At 43.7% G+C, this 23,452-nt stretch overlaps 1 protein-coding gene across 1 annotated transcript; it reads right to left on the reverse strand.

Moving 5' to 3' along the window:
• Positions 1–1,022: 1,022 nt before the first annotated feature.
• Positions 1,023–22,811, reverse strand: calb1 (calbindin 1; the record flags this gene model as incomplete). The annotated part of the gene is made up of 13 exons (XM_083661496.1): positions 1,023–1,133; positions 1,749–1,820; positions 2,911–2,964; positions 3,064–3,103; positions 4,021–4,076; positions 5,695–5,772; positions 6,732–6,788; positions 6,937–7,017; positions 9,792–9,866; positions 14,479–14,555; positions 16,931–17,176; positions 19,600–19,645; positions 22,767–22,811. 13 exons carry the CDS (start codon positions 22,809–22,811, stop codon positions 1,023–1,025), a joined length of 1,038 nt encoding a protein of 345 aa, XP_083517622.1.
• Positions 22,812–23,452: the final 641 nt, after the last annotated feature.

Consider the following 23,452-nt stretch of genomic DNA (forward strand, 5'->3'; position numbering starts at 1 on the left):
CGGAAGTATGCTTCTGGATTAAGCAGCGCTATCCACAGCAGCGTGCGCATTTCCTCGTTAATAACGAGGGAATGCGCACGCTGCAACAATCCTCGTTAATAACGAGGGAATGCGCAAGCTGCAACGATCAAGTCACGTTAAGCCGGACCTTGTACCCATAATTATTTGACAGCGAGGCATTCAAAAATAAGGTGGATAGAGTTGCAGCAGAATGCACCGTTTGTGATTGAAAGGGTTAAGACATTTAAAGAATCAAATTGTATATTATCAGCATTATTATAGCATTATTTTATGCATTCAAATGGCCCGACATGTTACTGTACTTCCTGGAACTATCCTTGAAGATCCACTATTCACCTTATGTAGAAGAAGAGAGTGGCGTGAGAGACTAACAGGAAGTGTAAACACAATGGGAAGTTCTGATTGTGTTTACACTTCCTGTGACTCTGACTCATAATGTGAGTCAAGCTAGGTTTTGACCAGGTGAGTCGGACTAGTTTGAGCAGGTAAAGCAGCCAGCGTTTTGAACAAGAAGTTGTGACACAATGGGTCAAGTGGGTGGGGCTACATAAGGTGAATAGGTTGAGCTAGTGTCCTCTAGTAAGAGAGTGGCGTCAGCGGAGGACCAAAATGCAAGAATCATTAGCCAATGAACAGCCAGGAATAGGTCTCGCGCTACTTTTGCATGCTAAAATAAAGCCGATAATGTACAATTTGATTCATTTCAAGGGATGAAAAACCCTTTCAAAGTACAACACAAACTGTCTATTTTGATGCAACTCGACAGTGCTGCTTTTTTTACTGAAGAGTTCCACTTTCTACTTCCTGGAAAAAAACTGGTCCATTGGAGTGAATGGAGATGTCGGAACTCTTCTATTATACGGCTCTGGGTTGAGCCTATAATGGAGCTATGCGAGTCACGTGACGATCAAACATTGTGGACTTCCATTGGCCGCCACTCTCTTCAATCACTCTGGACTGGGAGGGAGGGGGCGGGGCATGTCCCTGTGAGCAGCAGCCTGTCAATCATCAGCACAGAGGACCAGAGCCAGCTCCGCCCGGTAGAGCCTCCCCCCATCTGACAACGCCATGATGGATGACCTGTAGTGAGGAAGCTCCACCTCTTCCAGGGCCTGGACACACACGCGCACGCGCACGCACGCACGCACGCACACACACACACACACACACACACACGCACACACACACACACACATTATATGTCACTTCAAAGGACTTTTACTTTGCACGTTTGCACATTATAATTTATAATTTAAGATTGTTTTCTGTGTGCTCCATCTTCTGCTATTGATGTGATGGATGCGCTGCATACTGCACCAAGTCAAATTCCTCATGTGTAAATTATCATTACTCACTGTCATATTGTTTACTGGTACAATAATAAACCTAGGAGGCTCTAGCAGACACGACACAGCACGTTCATTCAGTTCACAGTGTGTTGCTCTGTTTATTGGCCCCCCATGCAACAACACTTAGTGATGGTTCCTAGCTGACGTATGTGAACCCATCACTACACTCACTATGGCTATTAAAATGAATCTTGAAAAAAAAAATCAATAGAAAGACAACCTTTTCTCTTGATTTGTGGGATTTAACGGGTGCCGACTTGTTACTACCCCTTTCATCAGTTAAAGAATTTCAGTCATGTTGAGCGTCACCCGCTCACAAAGATCATCTATATCAGAAAGATGTCCATCTCCACTTCCTCTACTTGTGCGTTTACAGACCTTCTTGTTCTTCCCACAGAGATCTTTCAGGAGAGCGTCGAGCTCCGTCTCATCCATGTATCCACTGTCATCCTGAAAATACACACACACACACACACACACACACACACACACACACACACACACGCATGCACGCGCGCACACACACACACACACACACACACACACACACACACACACACACACGCACACACACACACACACATTTTTATAATCCTAGATATAGTCAGGTTCCTTGTGTAGTTTTTTTCAGGTTTTTGATTGACAAACAAGGCGTTTGCACACCAAGTCAGTATTTCTCGTCCAAAATGGTCACACGTTGGTCGCACGACCTCATGTTGTGTCACTCATGTTTACACACTGACTCCGAAACTTTCGTCCCTCATTAAAGTTTTCGGAACAGGTTTGATTTGATGCGTTTTCCGCATCACTCAATAGGCTTTTGTGAGCTGTTTGACCCGTCTGTGTTTTCAGGTCAGGTGACGGATTAAAAAAGCATAAGAGAAAAACGGACTGTGTGCAAAGACTTTAAAGAGCACGGTGCAGGTTGGAGACCACATTGCATTAATATGTGGAAGGGGTATATAGCAATGGGATTTGGGGGAAAAAAACTTTTTTTCAATCACACATACGTAGCTGCGTTTAGACTAGTTTTTGTAACCAGCAGGGGGCACTGGTCCATCTGATGGAACTACATTTTGTGATGTCACAGGGATGCAAAATAGTCACCTTTAGGTGACAGTCACATTTTTCAGCCCAAAATATGAGGATTTCTGAGTGGTTTTATGTCTCTGCCCTGCTATCTGTCACCTGTTTTCACTCTCCATGACTTTGCATCCCTGTGTCAGCCCCAGCAGGACATTCTCCTCTTGTGATGTCACTCCTGTTGTTATGTCACACGCCCATTTATAAAATGCCACCTTTTCCTCCATATTTATACCCTGGGGGCCTGTGGGGGGGGGGGGGGATCTTTGTCTTTTTGGAGTGTTTTCACTGTAATCATGAGCCCAAAATGTCAATTCAGATTATTTTTTTTACCTGCACCATGCTCTTTAAATATAATTGTAGACAGACAGACAGACAGACAGACAGACAGACAGACAGACAGACAGACAGACAGACAGACAGACAGACAGGTAAGAAGTTTAGAGATAAATCTTACCTGGTCATACAGCTCAAACACTTTGTTAAACTCTTTCCTTGGCATCTTCACTCCCTGAGGGGGGGGGGGGGTGGAGAGATGGAGAGAGAGAGGAATTGAGTGTCATGCCAATGAAGTGGATGTAGTTTCTGTGGATCTCTCTCTCTCTCTCACCTGAAACCTGAGCAGGAAGTTCTGTTCGTCTGGCAGCAACCTGAAGGAGAGACCCAGTTTATTATACCAGCAGACCAGTTTAGACCAGCACAGATCAGTTTAAACCAGTAAAGACCAGTTTAGTAATCCGTTACGTTACTGTGTTACCTACCAGGAAGAGTAACTCGTTCGAGTAGCCTACTCTTAGAGTATTTTTGACGGTGTATTAACTATAATGCTGAAAGGTTGTTCAGATGTAAATAAAACGGCTCGTTCTGAGTTCTTATTGTATTGGGCAAGCACATGGGAGACAAAGGTAACAGATTACTTATTTGAAAAAGTAACTAACAATGGATTACTTGAATTGTAAAACTAACATGTTAGGTTGCTCATTACCTTAACAAAGTTATCTGACTACTCTTACCCCCAACACTGGTAGAGACCAGTACAGACCCGTTTAGACCAGTTTAGACCAGCAGACCAGTTTAGACCAACTAGACAGTTACACAGGTAGGCTACAGAAAGGCACAGACAGATACACAGGTAGGCTACAGAAAGGCACAGACAGTTACACAGGTAGGCTACAGAAAGGCACAGACAGATACACAGGTAGGCTACAGAAAGGCACAGACAGTTACACAGGTAGGCTACAGAAAGGCACAGACAGATACACAGGTAGGCTACAGAAAGGCACAGACAGTTACACAGGTAGGCTACAGAAAGGCACAGACAGTTACACAGGTAGGCTACAGAAAGGCACAGACAGTTACACAGGTAGGCTACAGAAAGGCACAGACAGATACACAGGTAGGCTACAGAAAGGCACAGACAGTTACACAGGTAGGCTACAGAAAGGCACAGACAGATATACACAGGTAGGCTACAGAAAGGCACAGACAGATACACAGGTAGGCTACAGAAAGGTACAGACAGTTACACAGGGAGGCTACAGAAAGGCACAGACAGATACAGACCCACCTGGCCATTTCTGCCAAACAGAGCTTGCCATCACCGTCTGAGTCAAACATCTTTAACTGGAAGACAAATAAACACATTTAGCTCACATTCTTAGTAACAACAGATTATATTACTACAGTAGCCTACCATGTACCCGTCTATATTATTAGAGTATTATTATTTAAAAAAACAGAGAGCTCCGGTTCTTGATTGTGATTGGCTGGGAGCCGTTGTAAAATACTCTATAACCACACACCTGTGACCGCATCACAGTATTACTCCGCCAAACTGTTTTATAAGCCCCAATATTGATCGCTGTATCACACACATTTGCGCCAAATAACTTAAATTGATAAGAACCGAAGCTAATAGCTTGTTCCACTCATTATTATTGAGTGCTCTTCTCTCTATACTGTAACTGTTCTCTCTTTGTCTGCGCCCAGAGCGGAAATACCGGAAACAGTTATGCCGCCATCTCTGAAAAAACAACTAAACAACAGATATCATAGCTGGTGGGCTTTATGGAAAGAGCGCGACTAACAGTTTGTCATTCAGTTACCCATGTAAGTAATAGCTAATAGCTAACTAACGTCAGAGGCTAATGGCTGGGACACACCAGAAGCATATCCGACGCAAGTCGGGGTAGCGTAGCATAGATCCCTGCCTACCAACACGAGGGTCACAGGTTCGTGCCCCCCCGCGTGTTACCTTTGGCTTGGTCGGGCGTCCATACAGTCATGATTGGCTGTGTCTGCGGGTGGGAAGCTGGATTGAGGGTATGTGTCCTGGTCGCTGCACTAACGCCTCCTCTGGTCGGTCGGGGCGCCTGTTCGGGGCGGAAGGGAACTGGTGGGAATAGTGTGATCCTCCGACATGCTACGTCCTGCTGGTGAAGCTTCCCGCTGTCAGGTGAAAAGAAGCGGCTGGCAACTGCGCATGTGTCGGAGGAAGCATGGTGCTATTCTCCGGCTCTCCCCAGGTCAGCAGAGGGGGTGGAGCAGCGACCGGGGCAGCAGGGGGAAATTGGCCAAGTACAAATGGGGGGGAAATCATAGCCGACACAGAAGCCTCGCCTCGCGGAGGCAGTTTGATCTCAGCGTCCTTGTTAACAGGGGAGACCGATCACATTGTTCGCGGCGCATCACCTCCCCTCACGACGCATCTCGTGTCCTGCAGCGAGAGTTTTGACGTCGTCGGGTCTATTTTTTGACGTGAGCCACGAGCGGCCGCGTGCTGCTTAGGCACGAAGTCAGCACATTGGAGCCATCGCGGAGCATCGCAGTGCTTCTGGTGTGAATGGCCAGGCTCCTGCTCGACGCTTCCGTGATGCGCTGCTCCGGGGGCGCTTCTGGTGTGTCCCAGGTGTAACGCTAGCTACAACTAAATTAGCTGAGGAAGGATTTGGCATTTTGCTATCAATAAATTATTGAAATGTTTGTTGCTGTGTGTTTATTTTATGAAATCTCACCAGCTATATATGTAATAACCATTTTGTAAAAGCAATAAACCCAGTGAGGCCGTGGTTTACTCCACCCCGCGTTGTAACTTAGAACAGCCATTAGCCGTTGTAAAATCAGTGTAAACGACGGCCTCACAGGGTTTATTGCTTAATTACGGTATGACTGCAGTACTCACGGTTGCTGTGTACTCGTCTATATTACTACAGTATGGTTACAGTATGACTGCAGTACTCACCGTAGCTGCTGTGTACTCGTCCAGCTTCTTGTCATCATACGTCATCTGAGCCTTCAGCAGCAGATCCTTCAAGAAGCTCTGTAGAACAACAAACTGTCTCACTCTCCTGCATAGCTGTCTCACTCTCCTTCACACCTGCCTCACTCTCCTTCACACCTGCCTCACTCTCCTTCACACCTGTCTCACTCTCCTTTATACCTGTCTCACTCTCATATGTACCTGTCTCACTCTCATGCACACCTGCCTCACTCTCCTTCATACCTGTCTCACTCTCCTTTATAGCTGTCTCACTCTCATGCACACCTGTCTCACTCTCCTTTATACCTGTCTCACTCTCCTATGTACCTGTCTCACTCTCATGCACACCTGTCTCACTCTCCTTCATACCTGTCTCACTCTCCTTCACACCTGCCTCACTCTCCTTCATACCTGTCTCACTCTCCTTTATAGCTGTCTCACTCTCCTGCACACCTGTCTCACTCTCCTTTATAGCTGTCTCACTCATACCTGTCTCACACTTATGATTTGACCCCAGTCAATGATAGGAAGGCAAAGGAGCCATCTGTCCCACTGGTTTTCTGTAGGCTGGTTCTCTCTCTCTAGTCTCTCAAGTCTCTCTCTTCCACAATCTTCGAATGCTCCGCAGACAGTCTGTACTTCAGCTCATTAAAATCTGGACAGAGGAAGTTGTCACCTTCCAAAGAAGAAAACGTCCAACTTCCAAAGAAGAAAAGGCTTCAGACCGGAAGGAATTTCGATGGTATTCGACCAATCAAGAATCTCAGAAACATAACAGATGATTGGGGAAATGAACGGATATCCCGCCTTATTTTGACTAGACATCCTGCCTCATTTTCTGACCAACTCTGAGAGCTGTGAACTACAGCGGGGTAGGCTGAAGTACAGACATGTAGGCTGAAGAAGCCTTGAGAGACTAGTCTCTATACTGGTTGATATACTGTTTCAACCCTCGACTACATACTGGATCGTAGCATTGTGTAGTAGTGTCCCAGTATCCCAGCATGCACCTCTCTCACCTTCAGCTCGTCTGCCTCGATGTAGCCGCTGTGGTCGGCATCATAACGCCTCCATGCCTGTAGAGAGACACTGTTAGTCCACCAGCTGCTTTCAAGGTCCATTTTCAACCAGCTTTGTATCATTACAGTGTGGGCAGGCCAGCGGTTCCCGACCTTTTCAGTTCGATCAGAATGGCTGCGATTGGTTGGATCAGTGGAGGCCTACCTGCATGAACTCTGTGCAGGACCTCAGCTGCTGCCTGAAGACCAACAGGAAGTTCTCCTCAGGGGGAAAGATCTGGACCAGCTGCGTGAAGCAAGAGTTCAAAAGTCAAAACTTTATCGTCCCTCAGAGCAAACAACACAAACCACCGTTCGTCAGTTTATCAGTTTATTAGGATCTGTGCTCCTCAGACTGCCGTTGTTGTTTGTTTGTTTGTTTGTTTGTGTGTGTGTGTGTGTGTGTGTGTGTGTGTGTGTGTGTGTGTGTGTGTGTGTGTGTGTGTGTGTGTGTTGTGTGTGTGATTCACAAAGAGACTGGAAGTCTGAAAATCTCAGTTATATGCTCAATTGTTTTATGGTCGTTTATGATTGGAGAAACGTGTGTGTCCCCAGACTTCGGTTGTTTAGCCGTAAACACCCCTCACACAGAGGTCAGAGGTCAAGCCCAGTGGCTGAGTGGCAGTCTTTTGGATGACCTCACCCCTCTGCAGTACATTGCTTCAGGCTGCTACTTTTTTCACAAAGGCTTCCTCTCTGGTGGACAGTTCTATTGACCTGTTAGGGCAGCACAATGCAATTATCTACTGCTCATCCCCTTCATCACTTCAAACCTCTGATTTCCTGCAGTCTGCCTTTGATGTAGTCCAGTCCTATCTCACTCAAATTAAAAGAGAATTCCGTTTTTTTACACCACGGACCTTATTTCCAGCTTAAACGTCCCAATTCGTGCAGCTGTAACCTCTTAAAAACGTGTGTCTCTGGTCCATAAAACATGATTCTGGATTAATTTGTCGAAAATATAGCAACCCCGTTTGTTGTGACGGAGTTGTCCCTTCCTCATCTCGTTGCGTCCCAAGAATGGTCTGTTTCTACAATATATTCAGAACTAACAGTTCCCATTGGCTGCTGAGGGAGAGCCCGCCCCAGGCCAATCAGATTAGCGTCTGTGGACCAGCACGCTAGGTTGTGTCCACAACTAACGTTAGCAACGAGCTATCGCTAACTTAACGGTTGCTACGCTAAAGAGGACATCTCAAAATGCCTAGACTTACCGAATGCACCTCCGCAGTTGCTGGATCACGTACAGTTGGCGTCACTCCAGCTAGAAGTGTTAATTTTGTGGCTATAGACAAAATGGTGCAGGTAGCTTGTGTGAGAGAGACGCGCGCAGTATGTTTAAGGACCATCGTGACGTCCCAATACCCCGTCTGGGGAACAGAGTGTTAGGGGGCGTGGCTTGAAGGAGACTGCAGGGGGAAGCTGGATAGGGACAAATCCAACTGTGGCAGTTCTGAGCTTGTGACCACTCATTACAGAGAGGGATGACAGCAGTAGGATATGCATTTACAAGTAAAAACAGCTTTTTGCACAGAATGGGACCTTTAAGATATGATGTTTTACTCACCCAGAGAACTTTGGTTTCATTCTGATCGCCATAGAAGATATTCTATATCCGAGTAGAGTCCGAACTGGCCAAAACGGGGCATAGCGCGATTCATATCCTCATAATATCTCCTTCATAAATGAACGTGAATCCGTCTAGTCTCCTCCGGGCTGCCTCGGGCAGCCTCGGTTTCCTCATCCGGGGTCGGTGAATCCAACTCTCGCCCCAAGTCCCGCTGAAGTCTTGTGAGTTTCCTGCTGACTCCTTTGTCTACCTGGCTATTGTCTACCAGGAATCACCGCGCACTGGGGCCATTTTCGAGCGACTAGTGACGGATAACACTACAAATTTAGGTTACATTTTGGTGAGGGAAAAAAACATTGTCAAAGGGGTCCTATTTTCACAGTCTAATGTTGGCAGGTGTGTGCGTGTGTGTCCCCGTTTTGAACCAGCTAGTAGCCTTATATTGTCATTTAGCCTTTCTGCTGCTATTGCATGGTTAAATCAGCTAGTTTTATTTTAGGGGGGGGAATTTGGTTTGGTATATAGTAGGGATGTTCATCAGTTATCGAAAATCGATAATTGATCGTTAAGGAATGGAATCGATCATGTGGAATTTTTATTGATTATTGTTATTATTAAAAATAAATAAATAAATATATATATATATATATATATATATATTAGGGGTGTCACAATATATCGTCCCACGAAATTTCGCGATAGTAAAACGTCACGATATGTATCGTTGAGATGAAATCTCATATCGTGAAAAAAAAAAAAAAAAAAAAAAAAAAAAAAATTCAAAAGTAGACAAAGAAACGTCTTTGTTTGTTGAAGTTCAATGTGTGGAAAGTAGTTCAGTTGAACAAGTCTCTGAAGAGACACATGAGAAGTATCGTATCGTATCGTGAACTGAGTGTATCGTGACACCCCTAATATATATATATATATATATATATTTTTTTTTTTTTTTTTTTTTTTGCGGACTAGGTTTGGGTGGAATTCGTTCCTCCTCGCCCCACTCCATTGCACAGCCGACTAACGTGAGGTGGAGCTTCATATAGTCTCTAGTGTTCTGGCTGGGCACGGGCCTTTGTGCCAACAAAACTGTTTTAAACATGGGGAATTCACACCGGCATGCGCCGGGGACAGCAGAGTGTTGGAGAGGAGACACATTGAAATAAAGAGTTCATTGAGGAGAACACGTTGTCTTTCGTATTTTCTGCCATAGGCATTCATTTTGTAAAAAAAATATATATATATTATTATTAATATGATCGATAATCGATAATTGATCGTTAATTTTCCCCGATTTTCGATTATGGAAATTTTTCAAAATGAACATCCCTAGTATATAGTGGTACTTGGATGGAAAAGTTTGGGAACCCCTGATTTAGATGAACCAGTAACTGTGGCTGATGGATTTAGATGAACCAGTAACTGTGGCTGGTGGACCAAAACAAAAGTCTTACCTCAGCAAGTCCTATCTTCCTATCTGCATTCTTCTCACATTCCTGTAGAAAAGCTTTCATTTGATCAGTCAGCTCCTGAAAGAAAGAACGACAGGGTTATAAGATCTCTGGAAGCTCTCTTTTCCATCTTCACATGAAGGCATCACACTATTGTCCATCGGTCATCAACAAAAAAGAAAACAATCTAATCAAATAGCTTTGTGTAATTATGAATTTTTTCTACTTTCCATCATATTCTAACTGTTGCATCGGCCTAAGTAGAGCGAGGACATATTACATATACATATACATATTCATATGCACGTATGCACGGACAACCTGAAAACATAATGGCTGTTTATGAAACGCAAGGAAGCTGTCTATCAATAATAATTGGTTTCAGAAATTCAGACGTGCCATGCCATGTTGCATTTAGAAAATTCCCCCGAAATGGGGAGTGGCAGTGGCAACTCCGTGTGTGTGTGTGTGTGTGTGTGTGTGTGTGTGTGTGTGTGTGTGTGTGTGAGAGAGAGGGAGAGAGAGAGAGAGAGAGAGAGAGAGACAACATTCATCAGACTTTCAAACACCGTCACCTCTAATCAATTAAGTCCTCTGCTTTGGTACATGTCTTTGAAATGTCTCTATGACACTTGTACGACGAGTGTACGCATCTCTTAACGTATGTATAAAAGGACTGTTGTACGAGCTGCTTAGCAAGCAGTGAGGAGACAGTTCTGAAAAGGGCTATTGCCGCCAGAGGCATAAAAATGAAATGCAGAAACTTGGATTCAGAGTGGTCTCAGACGGTGGAAACAGAAGGGAACAGGGCGGGAGAAACAGTCGCTGTTGAACAGAAGTGGAACCAAACGTTTTCCATCGTGACGCTCATTCAAGGAAGGATTCGAGGAAGAAAAGATCCAGAAGAAAAGATCCAGAAGAAAAGATCCAGAAGAAAAGATCCAGAAGAAAAGATCCAGAAGAAAAGATCCAGAAGAAAAGATCCAGAAGAAAAGATCCAGAAGAAAGCATCGTGTGGAACCGCATGAATTAGGGGCCCCAAAATTCAAGGTTCGGTTTGATACGGACACAGAGGTGTCACGGTTCCGTACATTTTCGATACAGCAAAGAAGTAGAAATGGCAGAGAAATTTCCTTGATTTAATTTTGTTTTAATTTCTGTTCATTATTTATTTTATTTTCACAGTCTAGTTTAAGTTTTCATTTCAATGTACAGCACGGCAATGCTTTTTTAAACACCTTTCGCCTTTTTTGTCTCAGTTTTAGTTTTCCATGATATCCTTGTAGAAGACTTGCACTGGATGTGCACTTGGTTTGCAATGCATATTGCACCTAACACCTTGTAGCTCCAGGGTTCAATACGAATATGCATATTGTTGTGACAGAAGCCCCTCTGGCTTATCTCCCAATTCAAATTGTTTTTGTCTCAGCTTTAAGAGGAGTGTATTTATTTGACCACCCAAGATGATGCAGTTGTATTCATACTTTAGCTTCAGTATCATATTATAATCTTGTGAAGATTTTTGAGACCTGGTATGTCGCTTCAAGGGCGGGGAGAGCATTTTCAATCTCCAGTAGTCGCCTCCGTTTCCCCTTTCTGTCCGCTGCTTCATATGAGATTATATCCCCACGGATAACAACCTTTAATGTTTCCCATAATGTGGAGTTTGAAACTTCACCGTTATCATTGAATTCAATAAAATGTTTTAATTTAGTGGTAATATATTCTATAAATGTTCCTTCACTGAGTAAAGAGGGGTTGAAACGCCACGAGTAGGTTTTGGTCGGGGGAGAGAGAGACGTAAGGACAATGTCAAGGGGCTATGGTCAGAAATCAGTATGTTATGGTATTTTGTATCGGTGACGTGGGATATCAATTGAGAATCTATTAAAAAGTAATCTATTCCTCCAGAGAAGCCCTCCTACTGCTGGACTTTTCGTAGGAATCGTCAACCGATCGTTACATCTTATGGAAAAGATGACATTCACTCTCCACCTCCAGAAAGACAAGGGGGAAAACCTAATTCTTTCCTCTCTCTTCCATACTTGAAATAACAAAGTTACTAATATAAGAAGATCTGCACCTGGAATACCTCTCTCTAACAAGACCTCATGTTCGCTGCCCCATTTGTACTTGCATTATTGTTTTGTTTCTATTTGTGTATACCTGTCTGTCTTTGTCTATTTTGGAAAATTGACAAAATAAAGAGTAAAAAAAAAAAAAAGTAATTTATTCTGCTGTATGATTTGTGGGCACCAGAGTAAAATGAATAGGTTTTATCAATGGGGTGATGAACCCTCCAGGCGTCGACTAGGTTCCTGGATTTAATCAGATTGTTTAGGACATGTACTGATGAGATATGTGGGGGCGGGTGAGGGGATAGTCTGTCTAAATACGGGTCTAAGTAACAGTTCAGGTCACCTCCGACTATTATATTTGAATCGATGGTGTCAGGGAGTAGGTCGAAAACTTAAAAAAAAAAAGAATTGGCTCGTCTGAATTTGGACCATAAATGTTGAGTATTGTTAAAGGAACACTCCGCCCATTTTCAACCAGCTTTGTATCATTAGAACATCAGTAGTATATCAGAAAACTGTAAACGGTTTTGAAGTCTGTCATTTAATTTGACAGTTATTGAGTGTTAAAGTGTGCACCAGTGACATCACTGGTCCACACTAACTCAAATTAATAACTCATTAACTCAAATCAACTCAATAACTGTCAAACTAGATGAATGATGAATAGTTTGACAGTTATTGAGAGTTGATTTGAGTTAATGAGTTATTCATTTGAGTTAGGGTGGACCAGTGATGTCACTGGTCCACACTTTAACACTCAATAACTGTCAAATTAAATGACAGACTTCAAATACGGATGAAAACTAGCCTTTTTGGTTAATTCTGGCATGTTTCTCTGATATGCATTGTCTCTATCAAATAAACGAATAAAATAAAAAAATAAAAAATAAAAACAATTTACAGTTTTCTGATATACTACTGATGTTCTAATGATACAAAGCTGGTTGAAAATGGGCGGAGTGTTCCTTTAACGGAAATTAATTGATGGTTCCAGAAACTAAGATGTATCTTCCAAAAGGGTCTGCAGTGACGGAGGTGAGCTGAAATGGGATATTTTCATCTCTCTCTCTCTCGTCTTTCTCGCTCCAGCCGCTAACGCTGGCTTTTAAAGGGGATGGGATAGGCGACTTTGATTGGTTTATTGATATGAGCCCAGCTGGCACATGGCCACACCTGTGAATAATTGTTCCTTTAAGCATGGCCATGTATTGCTTTAGCGCAGAGCACACAGGCATTTTGCGGTGCACGGAGAATAGAATAGAGCACTTGGCCACACCTCCAAATTGCGCTGCGCCGCGCATAAAAACGCTGCGCGCGCACTAATTAGCGCGTTTGGGAAGATAGGGCCCATTGTCTCTCAACTCCAACTCTATTCTCTCATGGGACTATAAACAATGATTGGTGCATGGAAGAGGAAGTTTTTGCCCGGATGTCTTCTGGCTACACTGGAAACCCCCAAATATTGACCGTTGCCCCCAGAGTCTAATTGCCGTCAGACTGATAGACGATGGGCTCTCAGAGTCAGTTCAGTTACTGTACATCAGGGGTGGCCAAACATTTTTGGTTGTGGGCCGCATACAGAAAAATATAAGGAGTCGCGGGCCAAACAATATTAAGCGCGACAGTTTTCGCGGCAAAAAAATTGGACCAGAAAACCCTTGTGCCATCAAAAATTGAATTTCTACCTAAATAAATATATGACACATAGTTTATTGATGCGCTCACCTATTACAATGGGTATTTCTGTATGTTATCAAATTTTCTTTTCCTGTGCCAACAGATTAAGACAGGGATAATTTAACATAACATTAGTATTAAACATGAATTCATTTTTTTTTTTTTTTTTTTTTAATAAATAGACCATGTCAGGGTGCCCAAGTATAACCCATTTTCAATGGTTTTAAATTGAAAAAACGAAATGGGGGAATCCATTTTTTTGTTTTTGTTTTTCAGTTTATCTTTCTTAATGTTTTTGTTTTTCCGTTTTTTCCCCCGTTTTCGTTTTCGTTTTCCGTTTTAAACTTTGAAACAGAAAAACGGAAAAACGTTTTTAGCAATTTTCTTTTTCTTTTTCTTTTTCTTTTTTTTTTTTAAATCAAAATTCATGGCGGGCCACTTAAAAACGGGCAGCGGGCCGCAGTTGGCCCGCGGGCCGTAGTTTGGCCACTCCTGCTGTACATGACACCGTTTCACAGTTTGGTGATGAAGTCCTTATTCGTGGGGCGCTTTCGGGTCTCATTGAAGAGGCAGATGGCAGCTTAAAAGAAGCTGTCTTTGTGATGAGAGGTTCTGGGTTCTGCCAGCCCTTAGTCTTTTGCCAAGGGGGAGTGCCATAAAGAGTTTATGGCTTGGGTGGGAGGGGTCGGCCATGATCTTCCGAGACTGCTTCAGCATCCTGGCCGGTGTGCAATTCCTGAAGGGATGGAAGGCTGCATCTGATCACCTTTTCAGCACGGCGGATGATGCACTATAATCTGGAGATGTCCTTGAGGGCAGCAGCAGCAGCAGCATACCAGACAGTGATGGAGGAGGTGAGGATGGACTCGATGGTGGAAGGGTGTGTGTGTGTGTGTGTGTGTGTGTGTGTGTGTGTGTGTGTGTGTGTGCCTCACCTGTCCAGCCTGTCTGCGGGCCTGCTGCAGCTCTGTGAGGAAACTCTGCAGCTCTGCTCCTTTGAGAAACCCGTCTCCTGCAACACACACACACACACACACACACACACACACACACACACACACACGCGCACACACACACACACACACACACACACACACACACACAGCTTCACTCACTGGGCTTTCACATAGAGAGCATAGGTGTGGCGTTGCGTAGGTAAGGGTTAATGCACGACGAGGTGTCCATTATCACTTTTTAAGGGACGACGTGGAGGCGTGAACCGTCCGAGGCGAAGCCCTTAAAAAGTGATAATGTACACGTCGAAGTGCATTAACCCGCTTATACCATGGTCACTTGCCAAAGAAACAAAACAAGACCATTCATTTATATTTTCATGCATTTTGCAATCAAAATCTAGTTTTCATAACCTTGAATATGAGTTGAGAACCGGCGAGACAATAGTTCCCTCGAGATTAGGCTATCATTGGATAAAATGGCTGCTTAGTTTCTACACCTGGCACAATTCTAGAATCAAGCTAACTAATAATTTCGCCAATCGTAGCCTATGTAACAACATACAAAATAAAACGGCAATGTCTAAGAATGCAATGCCATGTAACTGGGTCATTTAAACTCGCATTCCAGGGAATTGCGTTAAGTCTGCGGGGTCTTATAAGACGTAAATGGCGCGAGGCAGAGTGAAAACTATCTGCTTTCAGTATGTTGGAGTCCAGGTATGTTTTGTACAAGGACGTCTCTCAGTGTGTTGCTGTTAACTCCCCATTTTGTTGTTTTCTTTTTGTTGATCTCGCCTTTGTCCTCTTTGACTTGATTTGTATCAGTGATAAGAGGCAGCGCGCGCTCTCCCAGAGCGCCTGGCTGCTGGTTGCTGCAAGTTGTAAACAGAGGGTTTGACAGTTGACAGCTGAGAGCCCGGCTTCTGTCAGCTGACCAGAACAGAGCCGGCTTCTCTCAGGAGAGGGAATCAGGAGAGGGAATGTCCGAAACGAAAATCAAAATTGTAAATAAGAGTTATTTTTGATAAACTGAGCACACAGGGGTGATTTAAATAGTTACTTTGACCGACTCAATTTTTTTCTCAACTTCCAAAAGTGTCATATTAACCCTTAACGGGGGTATAGAGCTCAAACAGCTCTCTTGATACCACTGTTGAAACTATGGCGCATTGATATGAATGGTGAACAGACCATTTGGCTGAATGACTTTACCAACTGTACATTATCACTTTTTAATGGACACCCTGCAGCCAATCAGAATCGAGTATTCACCCAGACCATGGTATAAAGTAAGGTAATTGTTTTCAATGAGGGGCACGGCCGCACTCTGAAACAGCTGCAAAGCCAAAAAATATTTCGCCATTAGGCTATTACAGATTATGAAGAAAGAAGTAGGGCGCGCACATCTCATGACCAAGAATATGTAAGCAGAACAGAGTATTGATCACCAGACAAGCACCAGACTGAATTTGAGCCACTATTAGTGGGTAAAAAGGGGGGAGCCCACAAAATAGACCATGACCATAATTACCTGCACTTCTATTTCAGCTTCAAAGGATCTCTCCTATTTATCTTTTCTCTAGTTTTCTAGTTTAATCAAGTGTTAGAGTGTTCAAACTCTCTGCACAAGAGCTAATGGCTGGAGCTACTATAGACCCTTCTCACGGGGGCCATTTTGTGTCGAAAAGGCAGGGTAAACACAGGTGCAAGCAAAACACTAATGAGGCTTTCCAAATTCCAATCATGGAAGTTGGAAAGCCTCATTAGTGTTTTGCTTGCACCTGTGTTTACCCTGCCTTTTCGACACAAAATGGCCCCCGTGAGAAGGGCCTATTGTGCGTGCGTGTCTCATGTCTGTCTGAATTGGAAAAGAAAGAATGCTGGGAAAACCACGTCACTCATGCCCACTTCCTTCTCTAAATTACGCCACCAGAGGGCGCAAATGGACAATAACTGAGAGGCGTAGTTATTCTAATCACAGTCACACCTGTCTGAATGACTTTCTTTCTTTCTTTAATTGTGTTAAAATCTGCTGGATCCATAATTTGTAAAGTACAAATCCCACCACAAAATTACTGACCACATCTCACCAAACACAGAGGCGATATGGTTATAAATATAAATAATATAAATATATAATAAATATATAAAATAAGTATATGGTGATATCAGTCCCGTTCGAATCGGCATCTCTGTGATTTGGGGAGAAAGCGAGAAAACATTCTGCTGCTTTCCCACGCATGAAAAAACAAGCCCAACACCCTGGCCAACACCCCACATAGCTTCAGTTTGGTCCCAGCGTCCTCCTCTATCCTCTCCTCACTCTCCTCACTCTCTCTCCTTCTCCAACTCTCTCTCTCTCCGTCTCCCTCAGTCTCTCCTCTCTCTCTCTCTCTCTCACTCTCTCTCTCTCTCTCTCTCTCAGTCTTACCATCCTTGTCGTAGTGTTGGAAGATGTGGAGGAACTGTGTGGCGGAGATCTCCACTCCGTGCACGGAGGAGCTGGCCATGCTTCCTGGTGCACAGTGAGCAGGTTCTGGGACGTCTGGTCTGATTGCTCTGGAGCTCTGGGTGTTCCGGAGGTCTGGATCAGGGTCAGGCTGTCTGCACAGGTCCTGGATGTTCAGGATGTCCTGGAGGTCTGGATGTCCTGGAGGTCTGGATGTTTTCCGGAGGTCTGGAGGTTGAGTCAGGGTTAGACGGTTTCCAGACAGGTTGGCTGTCTGCTCTGGTCTGAGCCGCTACTCTGCTGCCCGCGGGGGAATAAATGCTCCCGGCACCATGCTGATCATCACACTACCTGCTGCCAGGAGAGAGAGAGACAGAGACAGAGAGACAGAGAGAGGGAGGCAGAGAGAAAGGCAGAAAGAGAGAGATAAAGAGACAGACAGACAGACAGACAGACAGACAGACCGATGAAGCCAATCTTGTGTGGTCTTTCGGTTACCTCTCTTTTAACCAAATCCCATTCAAAAAACATGCAGTTTCATGTTGCCTTGTTATGAATTGGCTTGTCAAGGCTTGTTATGAATAGGTAGGCTAGGATGCACTCCACATGATGTCGGCATCAATAAATACACTTGTCGTAAGGTCAATAAGGAATGCATTAGGCACAATTAGAAGGTTTAGACCGCCCGCCACTGTGTGTTTTAAAATTTAACAGAAGAAGATCTTACATTTTATTCACTTACAGTAACTGCTCCGTGGAGCGGCGACCAGTTCACCAGCTCCAACATCATGGCGCTGAAAAAAGCAGTTGGCTACGAGCTGGACACCATCTCCCTGTCTCAGGTGTGTGAGCTGCTAGAGCAGCAAAAACAATACAGACCTTTCTAGGGCCAGTCTTGTTCTAGCTGTTTGTTTTAGCATAGACGGAGGAACTATTTTCTTTTGACCGAACTACACCCGCTAGCTGCTAGCTAGTTCCTACATGAGACTGCAAAAGAAAATAGTTCCTACATGAAACTGCTCACAACAAAGTCTGTGGATTATTTAGAGTAACCGGGTTATAGCTTTTGTATAGAGTTTGGAATCTAGTGGTCAAAATGACTACTGACGGCCATTCTAGTAGTTATGGAATTCTGGCACTTCTTTAAACATGTTAAAATGCATATTTTGATGTTATTTCATCTTTTCAAAAGATATCTTAACACAATTAATGCATTAATCTCTCAATTGGAGAGTTTGGAATCTAGTGGTCAAAATGACCACTTACGGTCGTTCTAGTAGTTATGGAATTCTGGTCCTTCTAATGTTAAACAGCAGTTCATGGTGAAACCATGCCCTCTTTGAACTGTAACTGCTCCTTCATACTTTAAGCTAGACACTCCATTTAAACTTTAAACGAGTCACTACTTTTAGGACTCCTTATCACCTTAATTCAGCTTTAATTGATCTTTTGTACTGTTGGAGAAATCACAGTTTATGTTTTATATTTTATACTTTTTTCAAGCTTTAGAATGGGACCGCATGGAGCAGGAACTCATTCTAGCAGGCAACCTTTTACTAAATTCACACATTTTAAAACTGCAGCAGTTCACACAACTTTAACATACTGTACATAAATTATACATGAGACCCTTTAGCTACGCACTGACAATGTCAAAATATAAGCAATGTGATGTATAGTTTTTATATATTAACGTTTGTTTGGCACAGCTTTTTAGCTCTAAACAACAAAGTTTGTCACGCTGATTCATCCTGGGATTGTGTTGTGTGTCTACACAGTAACCTATGTATACTGTATGCTACAACATGTATGCTATGTTTGTATTTTGTGTATATTTTTGGAAGAATTGCTGCCTGGGTAGCAACTAATGGGGATCAAATTCAACAAACAAACAAACAAACAAACAAACAAATTAGGGTAGTATAAATACATGCTGGTACTACAGTATGTGTTTATAAATACTACAGTACTGCTCTTGTTTTCCAGCAGTCAGGTTACAACACGTTGTTGTTTAGTGACACAGCGCTCCATCTGCTGCTGATCACACCTACACACACACACACACACACACACACACACACACACACACACACACACACACACACACACACACACTGTCCGGTGTGTGTGTGTGTGTGTGTGTGTGTGTGTGTGTGTGTGTGTGTGTGTGTGTGTGTGTGTGTGTGTGTGTGTGTGTGTGTGTGTGTCTGTGTGTGTGTGTGTGTGTGTGTGTGTGTGTGTGTGTGTTCTCACGTGCGTTTCCAGTTCGGTGCGCTTTGACTTGACACAATTCTCTCTCTCTCTGTCTCCCCTGTCTCTCTCTCTGTCTCCCCTATTTCTCTGTGTCTCCCCTATGTCTCTCTCTCTCCCCTGTCTCTCTCTGTCTCCCCTATTTTTCTCTCTCTCTCTCTTTCTCCGTGCCTCTCTCTCTCTCTGTCTCCCCTATGTCTCTCTCTCTCCCTGTCTCCTTTATGTCTCTCCCTCCCTCTGTCTCCCATGTCTCTCTCTCTCCCTCTCTCTCTCTCCCTATGTCTCTACCCCTCTGTCTCCCCCTATATCTATCACTGTCTCTCCGTCTGTCTCACCCTATGTCTCTCTCTGTCTCCTCATGTATCTCACTCTCTCTCCCACTCTCTCCCTCTGTCTCTCACTCTCCTCTCTGCTCTCCAGGCCTGAGGCCAGGAGCTGTCCATGGTGCTGAAACAGCGCCAAACATCAACAGAACATGGCTTTGCCTTTGTTGTTCATTTGATTTGAGGGAATTGTTAAAGCTGTTTTGATGTCAACTGATACCTAACACTAGGCCTAGTGCTATTCAGCTGGTACCTAACATTAGGCCTAGGGCTATTCAGCTGGTACCTAACATTAGGCCTAGAGCTATTCAGCTGATACCTAACATTAGGCCTAGTGCTATTCAGCTGATATCTAACATTAGGCCTAGTGCTATTCAGCTGATATCTAACATTAGGCCTAGTGCTATTCAGCTGATATCTAACACTAGGCCTAGTGCTATTCAGCTGATATCTAACATTAGGCCTAGTGCTATTCAGCTGATATCTAACATTAGGCCTAGTGCTATTCAGCTGATATCTAACATTAGGCCTAGTGCTATTCAGCTGATACCTAACATTAGGCCTAGTGCTATTCAGCTGATACCTAACATTAGGCCTAGTGCTATTCAGCTGATATCTAACATTAGGCCTAGTGCTATTCAGCTGATATCTAACATTAGGCCTAGTGCTATTCAGCTGATATCTAACATTAGGCCTAGTGCTATTCAGCTGATATCTAACACTAGGCCTAGTGCTATTCAGCTGATACCTAACATTAGGCCTAATGCTATTCAGCTGATATCTAACATTAGGCCTAGTGCTATTCAGCTGATATCTAACATTAGGCCTAGTGCTATTCAGCTGATATCTAACATTAGGCCTAGTGCTATTCAGCTGATATCTAACATTAGGCCTAGTGCTATTCAGCTGATACCTAACATTAGGCCTAGTGCTATCCAGCTGATATCTAACATTAGGCCTAGTGCTATTCAGCTGATATCTAACATTAGGCCTAGTGCTATTCAGCTGATATCTAACATTAGGCCTAGTGCTATTCAGCTGATATCTAACATTAGGCCTAGTGCTATTCAGCTGATATCTAACATTAGGCCTAGTGCTATTCAGCTGATATCTAACATTAGGCCTAGTGCTATTCAGCTGATATCTAACACTAGGCCTAGTGCTATTCAGCTGATACCTAACATTAGGCCTAGTGCTATTCAGCTGATATCTAACATTAGGCCTAGTGCTATTCAGCTGATACCTAACACTAGGCCTAGTGCTATTCAGCTGATATCTAACATTAGGCCTAGTGCTATTCAGCTGATACCTAACATTAGGCCTAGTGCTATTCAGCTGATACCTAACACTAGGCCTAGTGCTATTCAGCTGATATCTAACACTAGGCCTAGTGCTATTCAGCTGATATCTAACATTAGGCCTAGTGCTATTCAGCTGATATCTAACATTAGGCCTAGTGCTATTCAGCTGATATCTAACATTAGGCCTAGTGCTATTCAGCTGATATCTAACATTAGGCCTAGTGCTATTCAGCTGATATCTAACATTAGGCCTAGTGCTATTCAGCTGATATCTAACATTAGGCCTAGTGCTATTCAGCTGATACCTAACACTAGGCCTAGTGCTATTCAGCTGATATCTAACATTAGGCCTAGTGCTATTCAGCTGATACCTAACATTAGGCCTAGTGCTATTCAGCTGATACCTAACACTAGGCCTAGTGCTATTCAGCTGATATCTAACATTAGGCCTAGTGCTATTCAGCTGATATCTAACATTAGGCCTAGTGCTATTCAGCTGATATCTAACATTAGGCCTAGTGCTATTCAGCTGATATCTAACATTAGGCCTAGTGCTATTCAGCTGATATCTAACATTAGGCCTAGTGCTATTCAGCTGATATCTAACATTAGGCCTAGTGCTATTCAGCTGATACCTAACATTAGGCCTAGTGCTATTCAGCTGATACCTAACACTAGGCCTAGTGCTATTCAGCTGATACCTAACATTAGGCCTAGTGCTATTCAGCTGATACCTAACATTAGGCCTAGTGCTATTCAGCTGATACCTAACATTAGGCCTAGTGCTATTCAGCTGATACCTAACACTAGGCCTAGTGCTATTCAGCTGATATCTAACATTAGGCCTAGTGCTATTCAGCTGATATCTAACACTAGGCCTAGTGCTATTCAGCTGATATCTAACACTAGGCCTAGTGCTATTCAGCTGATATCTAACATTAGGCCTAGTGCTATTCAGCTGATATCTAACATTAGGCCTAGTGCTATTCAGCTGATACCTAACATTAGGCCTAGTGCTATTCAGCTGATATCTAACATTAGGCCTAGTGCTATTCAGCTGATATCTAACACTAGGCCTAGTGCTATTCAGCTGATATCTAACATTAGGCCTAGTGCTATTCAGCTGATATCTAACACTAGGCCTAGTGCTATTCAGCTGATACCTAACACATAGGCCTATTGCTATTCAGCTGATACCTAGTCTCGGTTTCCAGACGTTTGGTGAGCGGCGCCAACAGCGCCACCTAACCACCAAACGTCTAGGAATTTACTGTTCCAAATCTGGTTCAGAGCCCGGCGAGAACGGCCGGCAGCAGACACGCCTACATTTATTATTAGAATTTTATTTGGTAGCGGCAATGCAATGTTTCATAGTTCCAATATAGAGCAAGACACTGATGTGCTGCAAAGAGAGTTTATACCTGTTGTTTATTTTACAATTATTTGTCCTACCCGGAAGTGGTCCGCTTGCTACTGTGTGAAGTAATCAGCAGGCTCTGTAACGTTAGCCTCGGGAGTCGGGCTTATCGCTGGGGGAAAGACCTCTAGCCGCCGTGGCCGGATGAAACACGTCCTATTAACAGGTTATGTTTGTTTCGAAGTGATTCATATGTTTCTCCGCAAACGCGGCGATGTTTTGCGAGACACCGGTTCTGCATGAGCGTCACTGCCCCCAGAAAGCAGGCCCGCCCACAACACTCATGATTGGTTCTCCGATGCAAGGCTTCCAACAGCACCACCTAACATTATGAAAAGATTTAAATAGTAATATTCTCAGTCTTACAGTAGTGAAACGGATTAAGAGTGAGAGCTGAGTCTAGCTGATACCTAACACACAGGCCTAGTGCTATTCAAGCCCAGAAGGGCCAGGCTTCTTCTCATTCCAAAGCAAATTGTTTCGATTATTATTGAGCTGTCTGATCGACTTCAAACTTGGGGGGGTACACTCATAGGTGTAGTGCCCGTGGAACGTGGGGGCACGGCGTTCATACTTCTCCAAGGGGTGTTTTGTGTTTGTCAGTGTGTGTGTGCATGTGGAGCCAATAAAAGGAGTGAAACTGGGCAAAGTTGCCGTTTGTCCTATATTTAAAGCCCCATTCAGTAAGTTTTCCAAGTTTTGCGAAACTGAAGAAACTGCGCCCTCTGGGTCCAATAGTATCGATAACGATATCGCCGTTCAAAGTCAACAAAACACAGCGCCAGAAAGCTCTATGTACATGTTGTGACATACGACCTGATGAAATAATAATCCATAGTTCCGTGAAACATCATTTTCGTAGCAAATCCGAATCGAGTTACTTCCTTGTTTTCCTGAAGACAGTGCTTCCGCTGTACAGCGCATGCGCGCATCCTTTTCTTTTTTCTTTTTTCTTGCCACGGGACGTGGCAGACAACTTGCTTAGTCCCAGGGCTGGCCAATGGAGGGCGGTGTGGGATAAATAAAGTCGAGGGTCTCCCTATTACAAGTCAATCTACCATGTCCTGTGACTAAAAAGCTCTTATATTACAGTAAAAAATGTCAAAAATCTTACTGATTGGGGCTTTAAGGTGGGCTGAATGATTCACACAGCATCAACTCGTGGCTTGAAGGAAGAAGGAAACATTCCACCTTAACTAGCTACTTTTTTTCT

This window comes from Poromitra crassiceps (assembly GCF_964638095.1).
Source record: "Poromitra crassiceps genome assembly, chromosome: 26".
Taxonomy (NCBI): Eukaryota; Metazoa; Chordata; class Actinopteri; order Beryciformes; family Melamphaidae; genus Poromitra; species Poromitra crassiceps.